Source organism: Pseudorasbora parva, chromosome 19, assembly GCF_024679245.1.
Source record: "Pseudorasbora parva isolate DD20220531a chromosome 19, ASM2467924v1, whole genome shotgun sequence".
Lineage (NCBI taxonomy): Eukaryota > Metazoa > Chordata > Actinopteri > Cypriniformes > Gobionidae > Pseudorasbora > Pseudorasbora parva.
Genome location: NC_090190.1, coordinates 10297304 through 10318718, shown reverse-complemented (window position 1 = coordinate 10318718; position 21415 = coordinate 10297304). Strand labels below are relative to the sequence as shown.

The following is a 21415-nucleotide window of genomic DNA, read 5'->3' as shown; positions in this document are numbered from 1 at the left end:
ACGCACAAACAGGACAAAGAGCTTAAATAGAGGACCTCACTACAGAAAGGAGATACAAAATCTGAAAACACAGGGAAGAGATAAAGGGTACGTTCAAAATAGCCCAGTACTAGTCCAATTTTGTGTTTTCTATGCAGAAAATACCTGGATGACCCAATCAGAGAGGTTTGCATTAACCAAACATTTTCAATCATTTACTGAATAATAACAATAAATGTAGTCAGTTGTGTTTCCCGAAGAAGGGAATCTCTAGGCACCTCAAGATTCGATTACAATTGAGAGGGCTGCAATGCGGTGATGATAATCGATGCATCTTCTTTTTCCTATACAGGATTTTTTTCTCACTGTGTGACTAGAAACATGTCCACAGTAAAGAATGCTAAGAGGGCTTAGAAGTGCAGTAAAATGGGGGAATTTTTTTTACAAAAAGCTTGTGAAAACAAGGAGAGAGATGCGTTCTGTTTAAAGTTTTTATTCCATATTGTGACGTATATCCAAGCGTTAAGCATCGGGCAGTTGTTGATTGTGGCAGATCTGAATGCACGCTTGCAGTCAATAGTAAGAAAAGTGCAGGGTTCATGCAAACAAAACTACTTGAGAAGTTCAGCATGTGTCACCACAGGGAAAGTTATAGCATTTCAATTAAAAAGTGCAAGGAAAGGAAGTTTACATTTATTTAAAACAAAAAGATAGAGAAACATATGGGATGAAATAAGATCTATACCATGCATTTACAAAATAGATAATTTTCATGAACTGCATGCCTACTTTAAAGAGAGAAACAACTGTAGTACATGTATTTAATAGAATATTTTTCATAAAACCTTGTTTCAAAGTACCATTAAAAACACCTTGCTACAATTTTTTACTTATGGATTTTTCATGATTTATTAATTAATCCGACTAAATAATATAATAAATATCACGGCAAGCTAAGCCTCAGCCATTATATCTCCCAGTGTTAAAATGTATTTCTAAGATGATAAATGTAAGACACTTGCTTCATTAAACATGCAATATTTCACTGTTAACTGGCAACAATGTAGCCAAATGTTATTTGAAACATTTATTGTTTCACATACTGCACTCAACTCAACCAAACATAGCCAGAATGTTGAATGAGCATAAATGTAAGGAATCCAATGTTAGACATCCTTTTGAATAGGAAGGATGTCAAATGATCATTGACAGAAGAATGCTTCCGCCATGTCACCGAACATCCTGAACCAAAAAGGATCGGCCCTCTGACGGCTTTTCCCCCACTAACACAGTCAGGTGCCGCGCAGAATGTAGCCAAACAGGAAGTGCAAGCAGGGAAATCCTGCAGCGTTGCAGTAGGGGAGGAAAAGAGGGAGAAAGAATGAGGGAGGGGAAGACAGAAGTCAAGGCGGAGGCTGCATGTACTCATGGTCACTGCAGTCTACCGTGAGAGGGAGAATGACAAGGACTGAGGGGAAACTAGGCCACGTGGAAAAATAGGGTTGTAACGATCCATCCTCGATCATTCAATGCACTGCCTCAAGCTCACATTTACCCTGCAAACCAGCAAATGGTTGAAGGTTCAGTAGACAAACACTTGTTTTTGGGACTGTCTGTCTGAAAGTATCAAATCCAATCACATTATTTCTCATCAAATATTTAAAATATGTCCAAATAGAAAGTTTATTTGGTGAATATTTCTTTATAAAAAATTAGCACATGTAGCGGAAGGACATGATGATCGAGGATGATTGTTACAACCTTCATAAGTGGGCATGAAATACATTTCCCACTATTTTCTAAACGCATGTTTTTGACCTTAGCGTGAAAAATTCATCCATCCATGCGTTTCTTTTTTTGAACTCGTACATTTTTATCAAAATATATCTCAATCTTTCGGTAAAACAAATTTACTTTTCTTTTCATTATAGAATGTACGTCACATTACAGATCTCAATTTTCATATCTAAAGCTAGAGGTTTGCAAGCATGACAAGCTTTCAAAATAATAATTAAAATAAAATAAAACATAATAATCAATGTAACATAAATCTTGCAGGAACATCTTTATGGTGTTTACAGCACAAACAAAGAAAATGACGAGACAGCTAAAAGAGGCTTCCTTCCAAACTGCAACTTCCTCTGGCTCACTAGAGGAAACAGACACACACAAACACACTTTGTGAAGCCAATGTTTGTGTGTGTTTGAGGGTCACTGGGATCAGGCAGGCCAAAGGCCAATGAAACTGAGTGAGGCACATACCATGGGTGGAGAATATGAGACAAAGCCAAATGACAAGACTGGATTGCATTGGATATGACAAAAAACCTTCAGTGACAAGCGTCTATATTGGACATAAAAGAGTCTGATTCCTATACATCTAATGAAGGATTTTACTGGAGTATAATCTTACAAATAGGCTGTAGTCGTAGATATACGGGGCGGCAGTGGCTCAGTGGTTCATGAAGGTTGTCTACAAACCGAAAGGTTGGTGGTTCAATCCCCGGTTCCACCTGACCAAGTGTCGAAGTGTCCATGAGCAAGACACCTAACCCCAGCTGCTCCCGACGAGCTGGATGGCGCCTTACATGGCTGACATCGCCGTCAGTGTATGAATGGGTGAATGTGAGGCAAAATGTAAAGCGCTTTGGATGGCTATAGGGTCTGTTAAAAGCGCTATATAAATGCAGTCCATTTACCATTTACCATATAGGTGTAAACTGTGACTTAAGTTAAATGTTAAAAGTTTTCTCCTTGCATGTCTCCAAAATGTCAACTGTATCTGTCTTACAGATGCAAGCGTCATGAAACTATGCGACAAAAGCAAATAGAACCCATCATCATCAGTAATGCTGTCTACACCGGATACAGTGCGATGTGACACAACACGATAAATTCCCGACAGTAAAATGACACTGTATTTCTACTCCAAGTACTCGTGCCTGGCTGGTCAAGTCCAGTTTAGGAGACAGAGTTATGGAGTGAGAGCTGACCATCGTTCAGCACCAGGCCTGTGACTGTGACCATTTCTGTCCTTTGCAAGCTGCTGTGGTTTGTCTATCTCTGTGCTTCCTAAACGAGTCCGTTTTCTTCTGACTCATGGTTCTGTCTCGTTCCCATTCTGGAAACCAGTCAGCCTTCCATATCCTGCCATTGTCTTCAGTTAACTCATACGGAAAAACAACTTGTGCTCAAAACAAAACATAAATATGGTCCAAATAGCCACTGCCTTCTTATAAACAGACGTGCACTCGCATACAGAAGCCCCTGAATTATTCAATCCCTGTATCATGTATACGACTCAGATTTCAGCTTCAAGTGACACCTTCAACAAGCCACCAAATGCACATTTCTCACATTTCCCCTCCTATTCTTCACGAAACTGCCACAAGTGACGCAGATGAAAGCCTTATACAAACATCCAGTAATATACACACTTGAATAAGTGTAACCGCTCCTGTTTCACTGCAAACATAGGGGAAGTTTGATGTTACTGAAATGATATTGACACTGAAGAAAGCTTCAAGCTCTGAAAACATCATGTGATACTTGAAGAAATACACAGCCAGTCTGGACACACCTATAGACATTTTCCACATTTTAAAAATAAAATTATGTAGTGAGCAAAAAAAAAGTGTTACATCTTAACAGTTCTGCACTGGAGTTCTTCACACTGTCAACCGATGTCATCAGATGCATCCTGGGATGACTTGTCCAGTGTATGCTGGACACTTGTCGGCTTCTTCCTTCCAGTTTACTCATTTGGGTAGTTGACAAATAAGAAGTAAAAAAAAAGTAGTTTTTTGTTTGTTTTTTTAAACAGCACTTGTGTATGTAGTGTAAAGTCTGATGTTTGAGGAAAATAAGGGTCATTGGTTTTTTATATAGCATTTATACTTAAATGTGTCCTATGGTGTGACAGTGTTGCACCAAAGGACAACAGAAATCAACACTTATTTTTTTTAATATTTGAACAATTCTGAGAAAACATCTTGCCATGTATAGATTGTGCAAGTCATGGGCTTCACAGTAGCATAAACTTGAATGGGGTCCCTCAAATAATTAAAGTTGTGAGTGGAATTGCCCCATTTAAAATCAGGATATGGTGTCACACCAGAGGACATGGTTTTCAGTGACAAAATGTATCAAGTTCCTACGCTTTTAGAAATGATTTTAAAAAGATTGTTGTTTACTAAAATAGTCGCTTGTTTTTATGCCTGATGTATTTATGAACATTTGTATGATTTTCTTTTTAATTTATAAAAGTTTGGCTTTGGCTCAAAAAAATTTGGCTCAAATTTATTTAAAAAAAAAATCTAAAGACAAATCAGTTTATGTCAACAGGTCCATATAAGACAAATAAATGTTTAACCATTTACTGCATTTTAAATTATGACAATAATACTAACTAATCATTTTTATCTAGCGTGACAGTGAAAATGCCATGTCACGACAACAGACTATTTACAAAAAAATAATAAGATATCCATAGACCCAATTTATATTTGTCTACAAAACATTTAATCTTAAGCTTTTAGAATATGCAGTCCAGTCATCCATTTACAAAACACTAAAAAAACTAAAACAATTTTTAAAATATTTTAGTAGAGATATGTAGTTGGATGCCTTTTATATTTATTAACAAAACAATTGAATCATTTAGCAACAAAAGATTGTATTATGTAGGTCAGGACAGGTATGTTTGACTAGTAGTGTACATAAAACATTGAATTAATAATAATAATAAAAAAATACATTTAAACATTACTCAGCATTAAAAAGTAAACGTCACAATAGATACAGTGACATAAACGTCCAATTGAGAGCCAGTGGGGCATGTAAAGCTAAATCTATTGACCTTTGACAAAGCTAGCCAGAAGAAAAGTGGAAGGTTGTCAATACATAAAGAATAAGAATAAACGAGAGGTATTTATAGAATACAAGAAGGAAGTCGAAGATTGCGTAAGTTTAGATCTTGCTGCCCTTTATAAGTCTTTCATTCATCAAAATAAAACAACTCCCTTGGCAACCACTTTGAAAAATGATGTTGCCTAATGTGGGTGTAATGCAGGCAATTAATTAAGCTAGATTTACCACACGCTCTGCGGAGGCCAGCACATGTTAGTATTGTTGTTTCAAAAGCGTTATATTGGTGAAATATCAGTCAAAGGAAATACATTTATTTGACTAAGCATTCATTTGAATAGACAGAGTGTGAGGGAAGAGACTGCTGGATGCATTTACATCAACCAAGCTTCCAACGCTAATGGATAATGTCTCTAATGGACAATGGTCATATTTCTAAATTGCACAGAAAACAAATCACTATTTGCTTTGATATCAAAGCCTTTTCACAAAAAATAAGCACATATTTTACAGTTGATCAGTAACAGAGTTTCTATTAAGATCACAGTCTACAAAATGAGCTCTTGGTGCTATCTTAGGCCCCTGTCCCAAAGGGCCCCCACAGAATCGCATTTCATTACAATAATCAATAATTAAAAGAGCTCTTTTCATCAAGGCTGCATCACAGATGCTGTCCGAGTCAACTGACATCACTCGCTCTCCCTTATATTCCCATCACGGTCAATTTAATTTGAGGTATTCATATTTCACAGAAACAGTGTCATTTGAAGTACACAACAGCCCCTCTGAGGGCGTCAGGGGTACACTGCTGTCCATCTGAGGACCATCCTTCACTGATTCTGGACAACAGGACATGTTCAGACAGCAGTGGCTAGACAAGCTGGGACACTGGGGCAGGGTTTCACAAGCAGGGGTTAGAAAGGAAACTGCAGGGGCTTTGTGAGTAAAAAAATTAATAAAAGTTAATAATTCATTCAGTCGAAATAAACAAAATAAACCCTAATTGCGATACAGCTTGGTGTGATTATCAAACCAAAGACTGTGATTTAATTAGATAAGTATATATCGTCTTTATATAGTCTTTCAGAGTAAAGCAGTGTGATCATTTACACACTTGATCCAATGTTTTCAGCATCTTAAGCTGCTCCGTTCACAGTAAATGCAGCAAAATGCTTTGAATGTGCATGTGCTGTTAGTTTAATGTGCTTTACATTGCGTGCCACGCCAGATGTTATTTAAAATAATAAAATAACTTATGTTGTATTGCAATTTATTGTGTAATTATCTTGACTTTTTAAACTTATAATAATAATATGGCGAATTATTCCTATTCTTATTATTTTTAAGATATTAATTTTGATTGGATTCCTAAAACCCCAGTGTGACAGAGAATTATGGACACCCAAATGTTGTTCAATTATTGAAATTTAAACGTAATCTAAGGTAATTCAAGTAAATATTTACTGTACATCTAATCTAAGGGTTTCAGCTGACCCCCCAAAAAAGTTTTTGAACCCCTTCAGAATACTGGACAATGCTGGACAAACTAAAGGGCAAGCTCGGACAGCAGTAGACTAGAATAGAAGACAAGCTGGGACAATATTAAACCAGCTCTGACAGCAATGTGAAAAAATGGCAACAAGCAAGCACTGGCAGCACTAGACTAGGCTACTGGACAAGAAAACTGTTTTTTTTTATTCAATTATCATTTAGTGTTAAAAAAATCATTTTTCTCATTTAAAAAATAGCTAGTTAACAACATTCTCTGCATATAACACTACACAGAAGCACTATATGTCCTCTCCCCTTTCACAAACCCATGGGAAAAGAGACCCACCATCCACCTCCAGTGTCCTTGGACAACTGACAACAAATAGCAAAATATAAAGCACAACATAACAGCTACAACATTCGCATACATACTTTTCCCAAAGTAAACGACACGACAATCCGGAGCTTTCGTGAGTTATTTACCTTTGTATCTCTCCAACACATCCTCATACGCCTTAGCGAACTCCTTCTCCTGGGAGTGATTCGCCGGGAGTAAGCCCGGGATGAAGCCGGCCATAGCGTCTCTCACTCCCGCTGGCCGACTCGCAGCGGCCCGCTGATGGAGTAATCCAGGACGGTGGGACCCGGTCGTCCGACAACAGCTGTCAATTCCGGTTCGCGTTAAATATCCACAGTGGATACCGACCTATTCACGTTTCGGTATGTTTCTAACGCGTATTATATTATAACTGGTGTTCGTAAATACGGTGAATTAAATAAAGCAAGTGAAATAAAGCTAAGTGGACCGGCGATTCCTGTAAATGTGCGTTCAAAACAAGATTAGATAAATAAAAACAAGTAAATATCTATCTTTAGAGTAAATATTCCTTATTATATAGGACGGTTAAACGTCTGAACATGTTTAAATCTAGACGTACAACTAAATAAACCCATCTTTCATTGGTTTAGATTAGAATCCCAACGGTTATCGTATTTAAAGTCCATTGTAGCGCGTGCGGGCCGGTGATTGGGTTTATATGTGTGCGCTTCTCAAGTATGTGTGCGTCTATGTGCGGTGGGCGGTCCGTTCGGCTCCTTCCGAAAGCAGATATGAGGCCCCAATGAAACGGTATCCGGACGGTGCTTCTTATATTCCTTTGCCGATGCGCTCTTGACTCGCCGGTACCAGCTATATTATGTTATTTTCCATCCGTGCTGCTTAATGTAATGGTCGATCCTATAATAAACACACGGCGTGTGTCTCACTCCTCCCTCTATTTTCCCCAGTGCGAATGGGGTTCAGGTTTCTCTATTCTTCCCGCAGTGCCTGCGCTTTCCTCCTCCATCCCTCCCTTCCTTCCACAGCCACGCCAGGCACATCCAGCGCAGGAAATTCATGGTGACAATGGCTGATGTTATTGGGTCTGATTTTAGGGTTTTGTCGCCCCCGACCGGTTAAAGCCGAGAGGTGCATCGCTCAACTACCCCTAAAACCACTTGCTTCATTTACTCAGTCTATATTCAACTTTGGAAGAAAAAATAAGAAGAAAAAAAACACTTTATGTCCTTCCAGCATTTTTACATACATTTTCAAAGCTGTATCTACATTTCATAAATCACAGCCAGATATTTATGAACCATTTTAAAATCAGGCAAAATCAAAGGCAGCCTTAATCCTGATTATCTGCTTTCCATATTTCACTAGCCAACTCATACAAGCTCTAAGTATTCATGCTCATATCAACTTGAATTGTAAATTAATTCTTTGGGATTCTGGATAATTTCCTATTTGTGACAAGCATAAGCAGATCCTATTACTATTGAGCAACACCAGAAAATAAATGGTGTACTGAATTTTATATGCATGGTATTAAAGTATGGGCATTTTGTCAAAACCATGAGACTTTCTGTGATGATTTAATAGATGGAGCTGAAAAGCTGTGGTCTCAATTCAAGGGAGTGCTAGATTTGTCAATGTTTATACTATTATTTTATTTTATTTGTGCATCTGGAAGGATTTTTAAATTGTACATATACATAAATATTGTATATTGAGTGGTGGGCAAAGATTATGTGAGAAAATGGAAGAAGCTGTAAATCCAGAAATAAGTCAATACCTCTGGACAGAATATCCAAAATACTTCCTTTCATACATAAACCATTTTGTAGCCTGTTTTTGTCAAAGTCCTGAAGTATCAGTGTTTTGTCACACATGATCATCTAGTGCACTGCCACCTAACAGATACAAAGAGTAATTTCAGGCAAAATAAAGTAACTTATTTGATTCATAGTGGATCTCTCTTACTAGTCAGTTGTAATTGGTTTAGTTTATAAAAACAACATTTCAGTTTATATAATAAGACCAGACTTTCCAAAGACCCAGATCAGAAGTTGTATCACCCCACTTGGAGTGTTGAACTATGAATACATCATTAATATTTACCTTATTTACTATTTGCTTTAAAGATGCTGTATGTAAGAATGACAGCTGGTTGAAATGGGCAGTCCAAATTCAAAATATAGTTTGCCCCGCCCCCTCCTCCTCAGACTAGAAGCTCATGCTTGTTGCCAGTTTGAGGACACACAACAGGAGCGGGATAGCCTAGAAATCTAGACGCAGCCTAGCGGCAGCAAATTTAATCCGCCCGCGAGTGCAACTCTCATCTAGCAACTCTCAATACCCTTCTGAGCTGTATTCCCCTAACTCTTGCCGGGCCAATCACATCGTGTATAGAGTCGGTGGGCGGGGGCCATAATGATGACGGTAATGAGTTGCGTTTGTGTGCTTCTAGTAAACACAGAAACTGGCGAACGGCAGTCTTTCGAATCAGCTTTGACCGCGACTCTGGAAGACTTGGAGTTAAGCTTTTCTCTGAGAAAAGAACAAAGAATGGCACTGAAGTCATTCTTAAAAAGGGAAGATGTGTTTTGAGTTTTGCCGACCGGATACGGTGAATGTTTAATCTATCAATGAGCTCTGTTTCACCTTCGTTGCTCTGGTTGGTGCAGCGCTATCCAATCGCGTGCAGAGGAAGTTTGAAAGACAACCGTTTATCCCGCCCCTCGGATTGAGCCCTGTCTATGGTGAGTTTCCAGACCAAACATCTTGATGTGGGTCTGGCTTGCCAGGCTAGGAGCGGGAGTAATTGACAATGGAAGGTGAGGAGAATCACACACTGTAAGTTGATTAGTTGATTAATCCACACTGTAATGGTCTTCCGTTCATAGAGATTTTTAGATGGATATTGAGGCTTTTTAGGTCGGGTAGAATCTGTGATCTCTGACCCAGTTTGTTTGCTGGCTTCCATGGCAGCAATGTGCTGCGTTTTCCTTCAACTGGCAACCTGGCGTGTTGAAAAACTATTGGGTAAATTGGCAACGTGCGTTATCAAATAGACCAAAACAAAACAGACATTCCGACACGGAACAAACTGTTCAAAGCAGAATAACTGGCTGTAGCATTGGTTTTCACAGAAATATTATGTGACCTCAGCATGTTTCCTAAATGTCTGCAAACATATTGTGGTATTTTTATGCTTTAGTACAGTCAAAAACTTACATACAGCACCTTTAAACACAAAGTCTTGTCCCTGAATAAATCAAATTGCTTATGACATTTATGTGACGACAATCACCTCAGTCACTTAGCTCCTCATAAAGATAGCATTCTCATTCTCAAGCTACTGTTGTAAACATCGTCTGATCTATTTCCTTTCGTTGCATGTGCTGCTGGGATCCCATATATTGAGAGCAGATGTAGATCCATGTAAGTCCAGGAAGTTTCCTACTATATACTTGGGCGACTTGCAGCCTCTGAAAGTTCAGGTCCAAATGCTTTTGAAGATTGTGTTGAAACATTCATTTCTACAGAGCAATTACTTCTCCACAATCCTCTAGCAATACAGCAGATACACACACTGGCACACAAACAAAGTTGCGTGTGAGACCTGGAAGGCACACATGACCCCACAAAATGTCTACTGTCTAACAACCGATAGCCTGACAGCGGATATTGCTGTTGACCCCGTGTGTCCCTAAACACACAGTACTGCGGCACATTACACAGCTCCAGGAAAAGAGAGCATGTTAAATAAAGCAAGAGCTGAACACTGAAACATATTCTAGCTCCTTTCTTGCAGGTGGAATTATCACACATGAAAAATGATTTTTAAAAGCACAATATTTTTAGGCTCACCATTATTATGGATTATGTCTAGCAATTTGCTTCAGTGACAGTGGATCAGTTTACAGATTTAATTAAGATATTTTTCTCACCCAGCTCTGAATAAGAGGGTAGCATTTTACATTCATTTACAGTAGTTTACATAGCATGTACAGTAAGCCTACATTTAAAAACTCTTAAGGGCCTATTTATGCTTAGTCATTTCAAGTGCTTGATCGATCGGATTGCAATTTGATGAGGTATGCAAATTACTTTTACATTTAAGCACATAAACGTGTCTCTGCCAAACAGATAACCTTATGCAATATTCAAAAATAATGGAGTTCGCTACTCTGATTTTGGTGGCTCATGAAAGCTAAAAACATCAGCAAAAAGCAAACTTCCATATAGGGATGCACAGATACAATTCTGAACATTAACGATAAACAAAATATTATTGTCATGTTGTGGCTGTTAAACGATAAAGGGTCAGCATTAAATTGCCACATAACTACATTAAAAAAAATTATAATTTTATATATTTGAGACTTGGTAAAGATTCAATTTAATTGTTCTGTTATTACCTTTAAGTGAGCATTAGATGATGGTAAATGTATTATACATGAAACTTGTCACCATGTCTTTCCAATGGAAAAACACATTTTGTTTCTTTTCTCACTCTGTTGGTGGGCAACAATAATAAGCATTGACTGGAAGTTCTATTGAAGTGTTTTTCCATTGTTACTCTGCATGTCATGCCACATTTAAACTGTGTGAAGTTATGGCTTCATCAGCCTCTTATCCTCTTTCTTTGGTTTGTAGTGATTCAGACATCACTTACAACTGTAAACGGCCACCCAGACTGAAAAGTCGTCGCTGTGATTTAGCCAATTTATTGCCTGGGTTCGAAATCACTTTACCTGAACGCACACACAAAATGAAAGTTGAACAGAGCTGAGATCTGTGTGCATAGAGTTGTTTCTGTTTGGAAACTCTCTATGTTTTCTAGGCAACTGTCATAACTGTTTTCCAGCATGGCATTCCAAGAGTGAAGTGCTGTAAATCACACACACACACACGTCTTCCTTCCAGTTATTCCCTCCATGCTCATTGTCTCTCTAACCTCGTCACTTTAATATGCCATCACGATTCTTCCCCTTTAACCTCCTGTTTGAACTTTGCCCCCTGTTTGCACCCTCCTTCCTCTCAACTCTTATCTTCATCTTCTTTTCATTTTTCTCCCGGTCATTTCGTTCAACCAAGCTTCACGTAACGACTCTCTCTTTTTTCCTCAAACTCAAATTGAAATTCAAACGATTTCGCAAACTATGTTTCACTATTTGTTTTTCGGGCTTTCGCCCTTTCCCTCCTACTTCATAGCCATGGAAACTAAGGGGGACTGGAAAAGGAAACAGGTAACCCATGGCAACAAGGGAACTGAGGGATTCAGGCTGAGTCACCCTTTGAGCTGCCTGAAAAGTAGTGATTGTAATGGACACAGGAAGGTCCCTAGACAACACGGCATCTCCATACTAAGTATCTGAGATACTAATAAACAATCACTGAAGCAGACAGATTTAATCCATCACAGTCCTTTATTGTTCTTTTATTTATATATATATATATATATATATATATATATATATATATATATATATATATATATATATATATATATATATATATATATATATATATATATATATATATATAGCCCTATATATTACCAGAACTAACTAACTTTTTAATTAAAAGTTCAAATTATCTAATATTTTAGGATACTTATTGACTTTGATGCACAATTCTGCAGGGGCCCTCTCGATGATAAAATTTCCTGTTTTATGTTTTTTTTATATTAACAAGCCACTTTGTTACAATATTATTTTCCTCTCAGAAAGTTTAAAAGTTTTAATTTCAAAAATGTAATTCTTTTAATGAGGTTTTCTTTTTTGTAATATCATGACTGTTTCACCCTGATAATTTTTACTTCATATTTTGAAAAAAAAACATCTTAATCATAGAAGAGCTGTATTTAAGTCATCAACTGTATGTATTTTAATGTGGGCTATTTTTGGATAAATGAATGGAACCAAAAAATAAAATAACAAATGAGCGACATCCCAGCAAGCAATTTTGCCTTCAAAAGATGTTTAATGGCTTTCCAAATACAGCCCTGACGTCTAGGCTAAAACCAAGCAAAATTTGGGCTATCAGTGAAAAACTACTAGACTAAGAATAGACTGCTAGTCAAACATGAACCAACATGAAACCAAACACCTTGTAATCATTGTTGACTTTGCTTACATGATGGAATATCAATCATCGTGCAAGTTATTTTGGCAAAGAATGACATGTAACCAAATTCAATGATATTTTGGCTAGAAGTGGATTTCTCATTGCCGGACTATATCAAGTCTATAGTTAACCAAGACAAAATGGCGGCTATTGCTTGCTGGGCATTGTTGAGCATTGCTGTCAAGTCTAATGTATTTTATGCCTACGATTATGTAAAAAAAATCATAAAAAATCATGCTTAAACAATTGCAGCCATTGATCATTCTTTAACAACAACTAAGAATCTCAGAGCAAAAAAAAGTAAAAAACGTTGATGGAACAAACACAGATCATTTCTGACAGAGATGAATCTGGAGGGACACAAGCCCTACGCATGGTCATAAAAATGTGAGGTTAGGATTGGCAGAGAAAACTCTGTTGAGGCCGTAGCGTGACAGTCTGCAGAACATTCCAGATGTGCCTCAGATATCCTTACATTCGTTTTTTATAAACCTAGTAAACAGTGACTAGTGTTTTCTCACAGGTTTGATCGCATATACACCCACAGTCACAAAGAAAACCTAAATCTCTATCACTTTAGCCAGTTTTCTCTTTTTGTATCCAACAGCTCAATGCACTGTTTAGTTCAGCACTGGTTAGAAACACAGACACGGTCTGTCAGGAGTAATGAAATCAGCAGGAAAAGCTAGAGCAACAGCCAGCGTGTCTAAAAAGGGTCGCAAAACAGTTCGGCTCCCAACATTTGGCCTCTCTTCTTCCACTCGAGCCAAATGACAGTTTATTTCACAGAACTTGATCCACATGCAGCTGCATGTATCAATGCTGAACACTAATGTGTATCTAAAAAACATTGCATCTCTTCCTTTCCAACTTCAGTCAATTGCCAGATTGCTTTGAATCAAATCATAAGACTCAGGACACACAAAACAAGGGCCATTTGCTCAATAAGTTAGTCTAATTTATACATTAGATTTAATGTGACTGCATTCTTGTGTTTAAAGGGATATTATAAAAAAAAAAAAAAAAGAGTCTTAGTGTTATTTGTCAGTACGTTGAATGTCAATGGGACAACAATGTCAACATTGAAACAATGTTGTTTTGGACCCCATTGACTGTCATCACATGAAAAATATTCTTCAAAATATATTCTTTTGCCCTCCTCTGAAGAAGGAAGGTTATACTGCTTTGGAAATAAATTATGGATTAAAATGTTTGGGTGAACTATCCCTTTAAATACTGAAGAACTCTTTCTGAACAAACTTTTTCTCACTTTCACAGTCAAATCTCTTACCTGCGACTCGCACAACCGCCCTCTCCGCAGGGTCCAGCACTGAGTCCTGGCTCTTGCGCTTGCGCCTCTCATGTTTCGATAGGTTCCAAGGCAGAGTGTCCCCTTTGGAGCCCGCTGTGCTGTGGGCACAGGGCGAGAGAGAGCCTCCAGACCTCTCACTGCGGAACGAACGCTCGCTCACACACGAACGTTCGCTCAGGCTCTCCTCATCCGAGGAAGACATCTCGCCAGGGGCCTGGGAGGAGGGATATGAGGGGTGGCGGGGTAAAAAGGGAAACAGAAATAAGGTCACGATAAAAAGAGAATCATGTAAGAGACTCTGTAATATGTGAGATGTATAATTCATCACCCACATGGGCTATTCAGGACAATGCACTACTACTAGACTAGAGAACACAAAATAAAGCAGGATTTGTGAGAACAAGAACACTCTGCAATAAAATGAAAGTAAAAGAGATGATGGCAGATGCTTCTGGAGATGGACAACGCTGACTCATTTTAACAATGATGATGAGAAGAAAAAGTGGCAGGAGAATCGAACTCTCTTTTCAGTCGCAGTACTATTAAAACAGGTTTTGATCAGTATCGGACATTGCATTTGGCTGGGCCAGACCGCTCTGATGTGCATTCCTCTGTGATCAGCTGGAAGGAATGGACCCATGGGGGCTGGAGTAGGTTCCTGTCCGTCACATTACTCCACACGAGCTGAACTCATCAATACAAGTGAGCTCAGTGCAAGATGTGCTCCACTTTCCAAACGCACGTCATTCAGGAATGGCTTGCAAGAGGAGCTATGGCTTCTCTGAGATCTGAGATATATTATATTTCAGTATAATACTATTAAAATGATTTTTCTTATTTTATTATTTGCTAAAATTCAAATTCAATGATAAAAAAAGATGCCCAAGATTATGTATATATTTGACATGCATTTTATACTACATTATATATATATATATATATATATATATATATATATATATATATATATATTATTTATATATATTTTTATTTTTTTAATTTTTTTGTGTAGTATAAAATGCATGTCAGCTTCTTGGAACATTCTCTGTATGAGTATTGATATCATATTGTTTCTAAAAACCTTTATATAATTTTTGACAAATGCTTTGATTTAATGACTCTACAAATGTGATGCAACCAGAGCCATTGTCAGGGGATACAACCAGGAATGTTGTCCCAGGCCCTGTGAAGAGTGTTTTTTCTGTGGTGTAGCCTACAAATTGAGTTGAGGAGAGAGGGGGCTCACAAAAAGTTTTTTAAATGTCCTAGGTGATGTTGTGGGGTGTAACCATAAATATATATATATATATATATATATATATATATATATATATATATATATATATATATATATATATATATATATATATATATATATATATATATATATTATAAATAGTAAAATAATAAAAGATGCTAATATTTTCTATTTCATTACAAATAAAAAAAGTTTTTTTACTTTTGATTTAATTTTTTTCTTCATTAAAGAATATTGTGGATAGTTTAGTATTAGTTCTTACTCAAAATCTAACATTTAATTTGTATAATATTATGTTACATGCTTATTGGAGAACGCCTTTATATAGAAAAATATATCCCCTCAAATTCAATGTAGTTTGATTTAGATACAAATATGGCAAATACATAAACAGAATGTTCTACTTTATAATGTGAACAAGACTGTCCTGGAAATCTGGAATCCATTTATTTATTTCAAAAAGTGTACATTCCCTGCATGTAGCCAGATATGTTAAGCTCACTCTTTACAGCTTCTAAAAAGCAGGACTAAGTTCACTAAAAACCATGTTGCAGAAGCTAGATCCCTTTCCATCCTGCTGTTGCCTGACAGCATGGTGGTTCAGTGGCAGCCAACAGATATAAATAGAGGCAATGCCGTATTCAAAACCTTCCTATGTCATTATTCCTGTGAAGGAAAAGGGAGGAAAATACTGCTTCTCTCTCTCTCTCTCTCTCTCTCTCTCTCTCTCTCTCTCTCTCTCTCTCTCTCTCTCTCTCTCTCTCTCTCTCTCTCTCTCTCTCTCTCTCTCTCTCTCTCTCTCATTTTATTTATTTCATCACTCATTCCTTTCCCACCACCACACTAAGTAAGTTCACAACAGCTGAATGCACCCAATGCACCGACAGAGAGCCGTTGTGTTGATTTAAAGTCTCTCTGAAATTGGCTCTGCATTTTGCACAAAGAGTCGGCTTCCCACAACATTCGCCAAGCACGTCCCAGAACAGCCTTAATATTGCGCCACTACTCCATTTCCCTTCGAGACAAATGATACGTTTGTGGAACAGAGGTTGGTGGCATTTGTTCTCTTGCTGGTGTTTATACAATGTGTGCAAAGATATGCTCATGTGCATTCACCCATGAGGACAGAAGCATCTGCTATGAGTAACACTAACACATCACTATAGACACACTCACTCAGTAATGACACACACTTGCTGGGGACAGTAATGGAGGAGGGGAGCTTATCATAGCAATGAATAATGGCAGTGCATTATTCAGAACGTTGTGGCCATTTTGGTATTAGTTCTTACAGAAAATGTGACATTTAATCTGGACGTAATGCATGTGGTCAAGTATTCTGTAGCATTATGCCTTTAAGGGCTCAAACTTATGCTTTAGTAGCCATATTTCACATTAGATGCTAAGTATAGCAACAACAAAAATATCCTTAAAACAATCATTAAAACGTATTAATTTACCACAAATTACATGGTCAGCACAAACTATGTGTATATTGATGAAGTGAACCCATATTTAATGTAGCCTAGGTGTGTTGTTGCTATTCTATACATGATTATATGTTAGTTTTTTAATTTACACTTTTAAAAATAAAGGTTCTAAAAGGATGTTTTGACAGTGATGAAATAGAAAAAAGTTTTTTTTGTCGACCAAAACATTTTCCTAACATTTTAATAGCCTAAAGAATCGTGTTCCACTATAAATAGCCTTTTGGTTAAAGGTTCCTCATGAAACCCCTTTAAAGAACTAACATTTTTTAGAGTGTAGGTTCATTTTGCTATAGTTTTGTTTTCCCCGTCCACAGAAAAGACCTGTTGCCCATTTTTGGGCCACGACCCACCAGTTGAGAACCACTGATTTATTTGAACAAATCTGACCTGGAAACATGTCCTACGCCAGAGACAGACAAATGCAAAGTGTTAAAAAGGGGAAACCAGTAGCATTTTGATTCAAATGTGATCAACTCTATTAAAGAAATCACAAGACCGGCCGCATTCAGACACTATTTGTCCTATTTTTTGTGGTTCTGCATGTTTGCCAAGGGCAGTAGCTACAATAAGCCCCATTTGATCAGATCAAGGATGGATTACAAATCAGGCCAATGGGGCTGGTGCCTGAAGCCTCTAGCTGTCAGGAACATCGAGATGTTAAATGTGCAACGTGCAATGAACAATGCGATGCACATGAAGAAATTAGAGACAGGCCTGCAGTGCCTCTGAACAGCTTTAATCTCGTAATTGCAACTTTCTGACTTCTCACAGCTAACTTTAATTCGAATATTTGGACATCACATCATAAATACTGTAAGAGGCCCTGCCCGGGTTTTCTATTTGTAAATGAGGTGATGCAAGTGAACAGAATGGCTACACAACCACACAGCAGGAAAACATTGTGTATGTGCATCTCTACAGGAGCACAAAAACCATCTGTGGATGCTGTTAGAAATAGCCTTTACACACTCAACCTTATGTAGGCCTACTTATGCACATTTTAGACAATGTTTGTGATTATGTGAACTTATTGAGCACATGCCTTTTGTTAGTTTTTCTGTCATCTCTGTAAGGGACGAATGAATGAATATTAGCCATTGAAAGGAAATACATGTGCATAGATCCAAACATATTCTCCTAGGAACGCCTCTTTTTTTCACCACGTAGGCTATCTACTACTGCATAGTGATGGAAAATCCGACACATTTTGCGAATCGGTTCTTCAATGAATCGAATTCAGCTGCTCTTTTACGTCATGACGTAATTACAGTTGAGTGTCTTGCATCCAGCCCAGGATTCCGCCACAAAATAATTTATCTAGGCTAAATATAATGTTTGAATGTCCTCTATTAAAGTTAACTTAGGGTGCTATAGCCACGATTAACATGTAAAATGTGATTTATTAAAAAAATGTATATTTTGTTCATACAATTGTCCAAGTGTCAATAACCATATTTCATACGTTTTATTTGTTACATGCTCAGTGTGCAATCAAAATGCTCGGGAAGAGTCAGTTCGTGAACAAATTGCTTAGTCCGGTTGTGTGGATCGGCTCAATGGAATCACTGAAAAGAACCGACTCTTAAGAACGATTCGTTCACACACACACACATCAGACATCGCTAGATCGTAATGTGGCGAAAGCCGAGGAGAGTGACCACAGAGGTGTGAACAGCCTTTGTCCAAACACACAGAATAACAGGCTGTCTTATAAAGATCCATTCATGCGGGCGTGAAATTAATAAATCATCACCTTTTATATGTAATTAATTAACGAGTGAAATTAACACCTCGGCTCACTCTCTATAAACAGAAAAGCACTTCCGATGATCGATTACTAAATGGAAATGAGGATGCTTGTAGAAAATCTTGAGTTTTTACATGATGTTTCAGCGCTTAATGAGACGTTAAAGCACTAAATAAATACTAAGATGATGACACACATGTGTAAAAAACGATCATTATTAGACACATACATACACCCCGAGGCTGTCGGACAGAATAACGACGGACATTTGGACCTTCTTACCGTATAACGGCAGTGCCCGTTACCGCACGCAGGGTGACAGAGGCGGGGATGCGCTGGCTCTCAATCCTGACAAACACGCCTCTCAGCCGGCCAGAGAAACACTGACTCTCGGTCCGTTTTGCACCGACCCGGTAGACAGAGGAGCAGTATGGAGACTGTGATTCGGTAATGGCTGTCTATTCCCCTCCTTTCATATCCCTCCTTCTCTCCCGCTCTCTCTTTCTCCAGCCCCCCTCCTCCTCTTCCTCACTCTCTCCTTTCTCATCCACTCTTAAGCCCAGCCCTCTTTAATTTTGCTGATGATTTTAAAAAATACTTGTCTAAGCATTATATGAACATAATAATCATAAATATTTCCAATAATCATATGAAAATAATCATAATACAGAATAAATTCAATCAAATTCCCCATCAGTTCAAACCCTCTTTATTGAAGATGATGATTTTATACTTTATGAATAATGCATATAATACATTCAATCAAAATGCATTATTTTAATCAGTTCAATGTAAGATCCAGTAGCCTATAACAGTATTGGGAAAAGGTTGCTTCACACATTGCATCTAAATTCATGTTAATGCAACACTAGAATGCAAAGACAAACTGTAAATGTGTGTTTGTGATATGACAAACATTATGTATCACAGTGGGAAGCATCTAAACCAGTCTAATACGGTTTGCTGGTTTTTGGTAAAGGTTTTTTTTTTGTTTCAACCTAGGAGACCAACCATATTAGATGAAGAAGATCCTGGTTGCAAGATCATCTTAAACCAGCTAAAACCAGCAAACCAGCTTAGAACATGTAATTAGTTAAATGCAACCATAACATTTCCAAGACTTCCCCCTTAAAACACACAAAAGAATGACAAAACTTTTATTTGCAGTTGTCCATAACACTTTGACTTTACAATAAGGTCTCATTTGTTAACATGAATAACAATGAGCAATATACTGTTGTTACCGTATTCATAAATCTTTGTTAATGGTTATTTAAAAAATGCAGTCCTTCATGTTACTTCACAGATAATGTTAACAAATACAGATTTTGATTTGAATAATGTAGCCTATTAGTACATTTTGAAATTAATAAATGATGTAGAAATATTGTTAATTCTTAGTTCAGGTAAACTAATTCTTAACCTTATTGCAGTTACCAAAATAATAAAAGTATAATCCATAATGAATCTGTCTGTCCTCATAGAGCTGCAGTGGAATTCAGTGTGACAGTGAAGGATTAACTGCTGCTGGTGGACTGATCAAACAACACCACCACAGAGCACTGCTAAACACAACAGTGGGCATCCTGGGGACATACTTTACTCTAGAAAGAGATTGTCATCACGTGAAGACGAACAACATCTAAAATGGGGATCTTACAGTGACATCTTATAAAGCCAGATTTTAACAGGCTTAATTGAATCCATGTGATGGTCGGCACGTGTTTATCCCACTCATGGACCCGAATTGTATTTGAACTTCGCTCAGACAGAGACAGACATATCTAGCAATTTATGAACCATTACTTATCCAATTATTTAAGCAGTTTAAGAACCATCCTCACCCAATTATTCCCATCCAATTGCTTAGGCTTTGCAGAAATGTCACAGTAGTATAAAAGTCATACATTGATGCTTCATTTGTTAGTTTACATTAACAATTTAAGGAAATTGAAGCTCAAAAATAGTGGTTTTACTGCCACCCACTGACCAAAATACAAAATAACTAATCTTGTCATGGCGACTGGCTTAGTAATGTAATTGGGAAGTCAAATGGACTGATGTATTCATATTAAGCTTTCAGCTGGATGCTGTCCCATGGGAAGCTTAACCAAACCACTTAAAGACAGTTGAATTCATTTCAGGTTCAAAGACAGATTTAATATACTGTAGCACAGTAATATAGATAATCAGATGGTCTAGCACTACCTGAAGGATGGCTTCAAGGATGACTTAAAAGTATTTAAATGAATAATGCATTACTGATATATTAAAATAATTATGTGTATGTATCAGTGCATCCTTAATATTAATTCATAGGCGCAGCCTGTCTGATATTTTTCTTTTAATGAGCATTTTTGCTTTAAATTGTAGCCTACTTGTATCAGTGAAATTTTTGACAAGGCATTTCAATAACTGATTAATAAACCTTTCATTGCCATTATAGTGAAATTACTAAACATAGGAGCCTGATAAAATGCAAATTTAAAAGAAAATTGTCAGACAGACTTAGAGGTTTTAGCATCTGAAGTCTTCATATATACACCATATTGCCAAAAGATTTTGGACGCCTTGCCTTTACATGCATATGAACTTTAATGACATCCCATTCTTAATCTGTAGGGTTTAATATGGAGTCGGCCCACCCTTTGCAGTTATAACAGCTTCAACTCTTCTGGAAAGGTGTTCCACAAGGTTTGTGTTTATGGGAATTTTTGACCATTCTTCTAGAAGCACATTTGTGAGGTCAGGCGGTGATGTTGGACGAGAAGGCCAGGCTCGCAGTCTCCGGTCTAATTCACCCCAAAGGTGTTCT

At 37.5% G+C, this 21415-nt stretch overlaps 1 protein-coding gene across 1 annotated transcript in view; it reads right to left on the bottom strand.

Annotated features, from left to right (window-relative positions):
- The window catches only part of macf1a (microtubule actin crosslinking factor 1a), a 185197-nt gene extending 166130 nt beyond the window's left edge, over nt 1-19067 (bottom strand). The window contains exons 1-2 of the mRNA XM_067426361.1: nt 18883-19067; nt 14085-14319 (exon numbers count right to left, since the gene is read on the bottom strand). Of these exons, the coding sequence (XP_067282462.1) occupies nt 14085-14307 (223 nt within the window). The 5' untranslated portion in view covers nt 14308-14319; nt 18883-19067. The remainder of the gene's footprint in view (nt 1-14084; nt 14320-18882) is intronic.
- Nucleotides 19068-21415: the final 2348 nt, after the last annotated feature.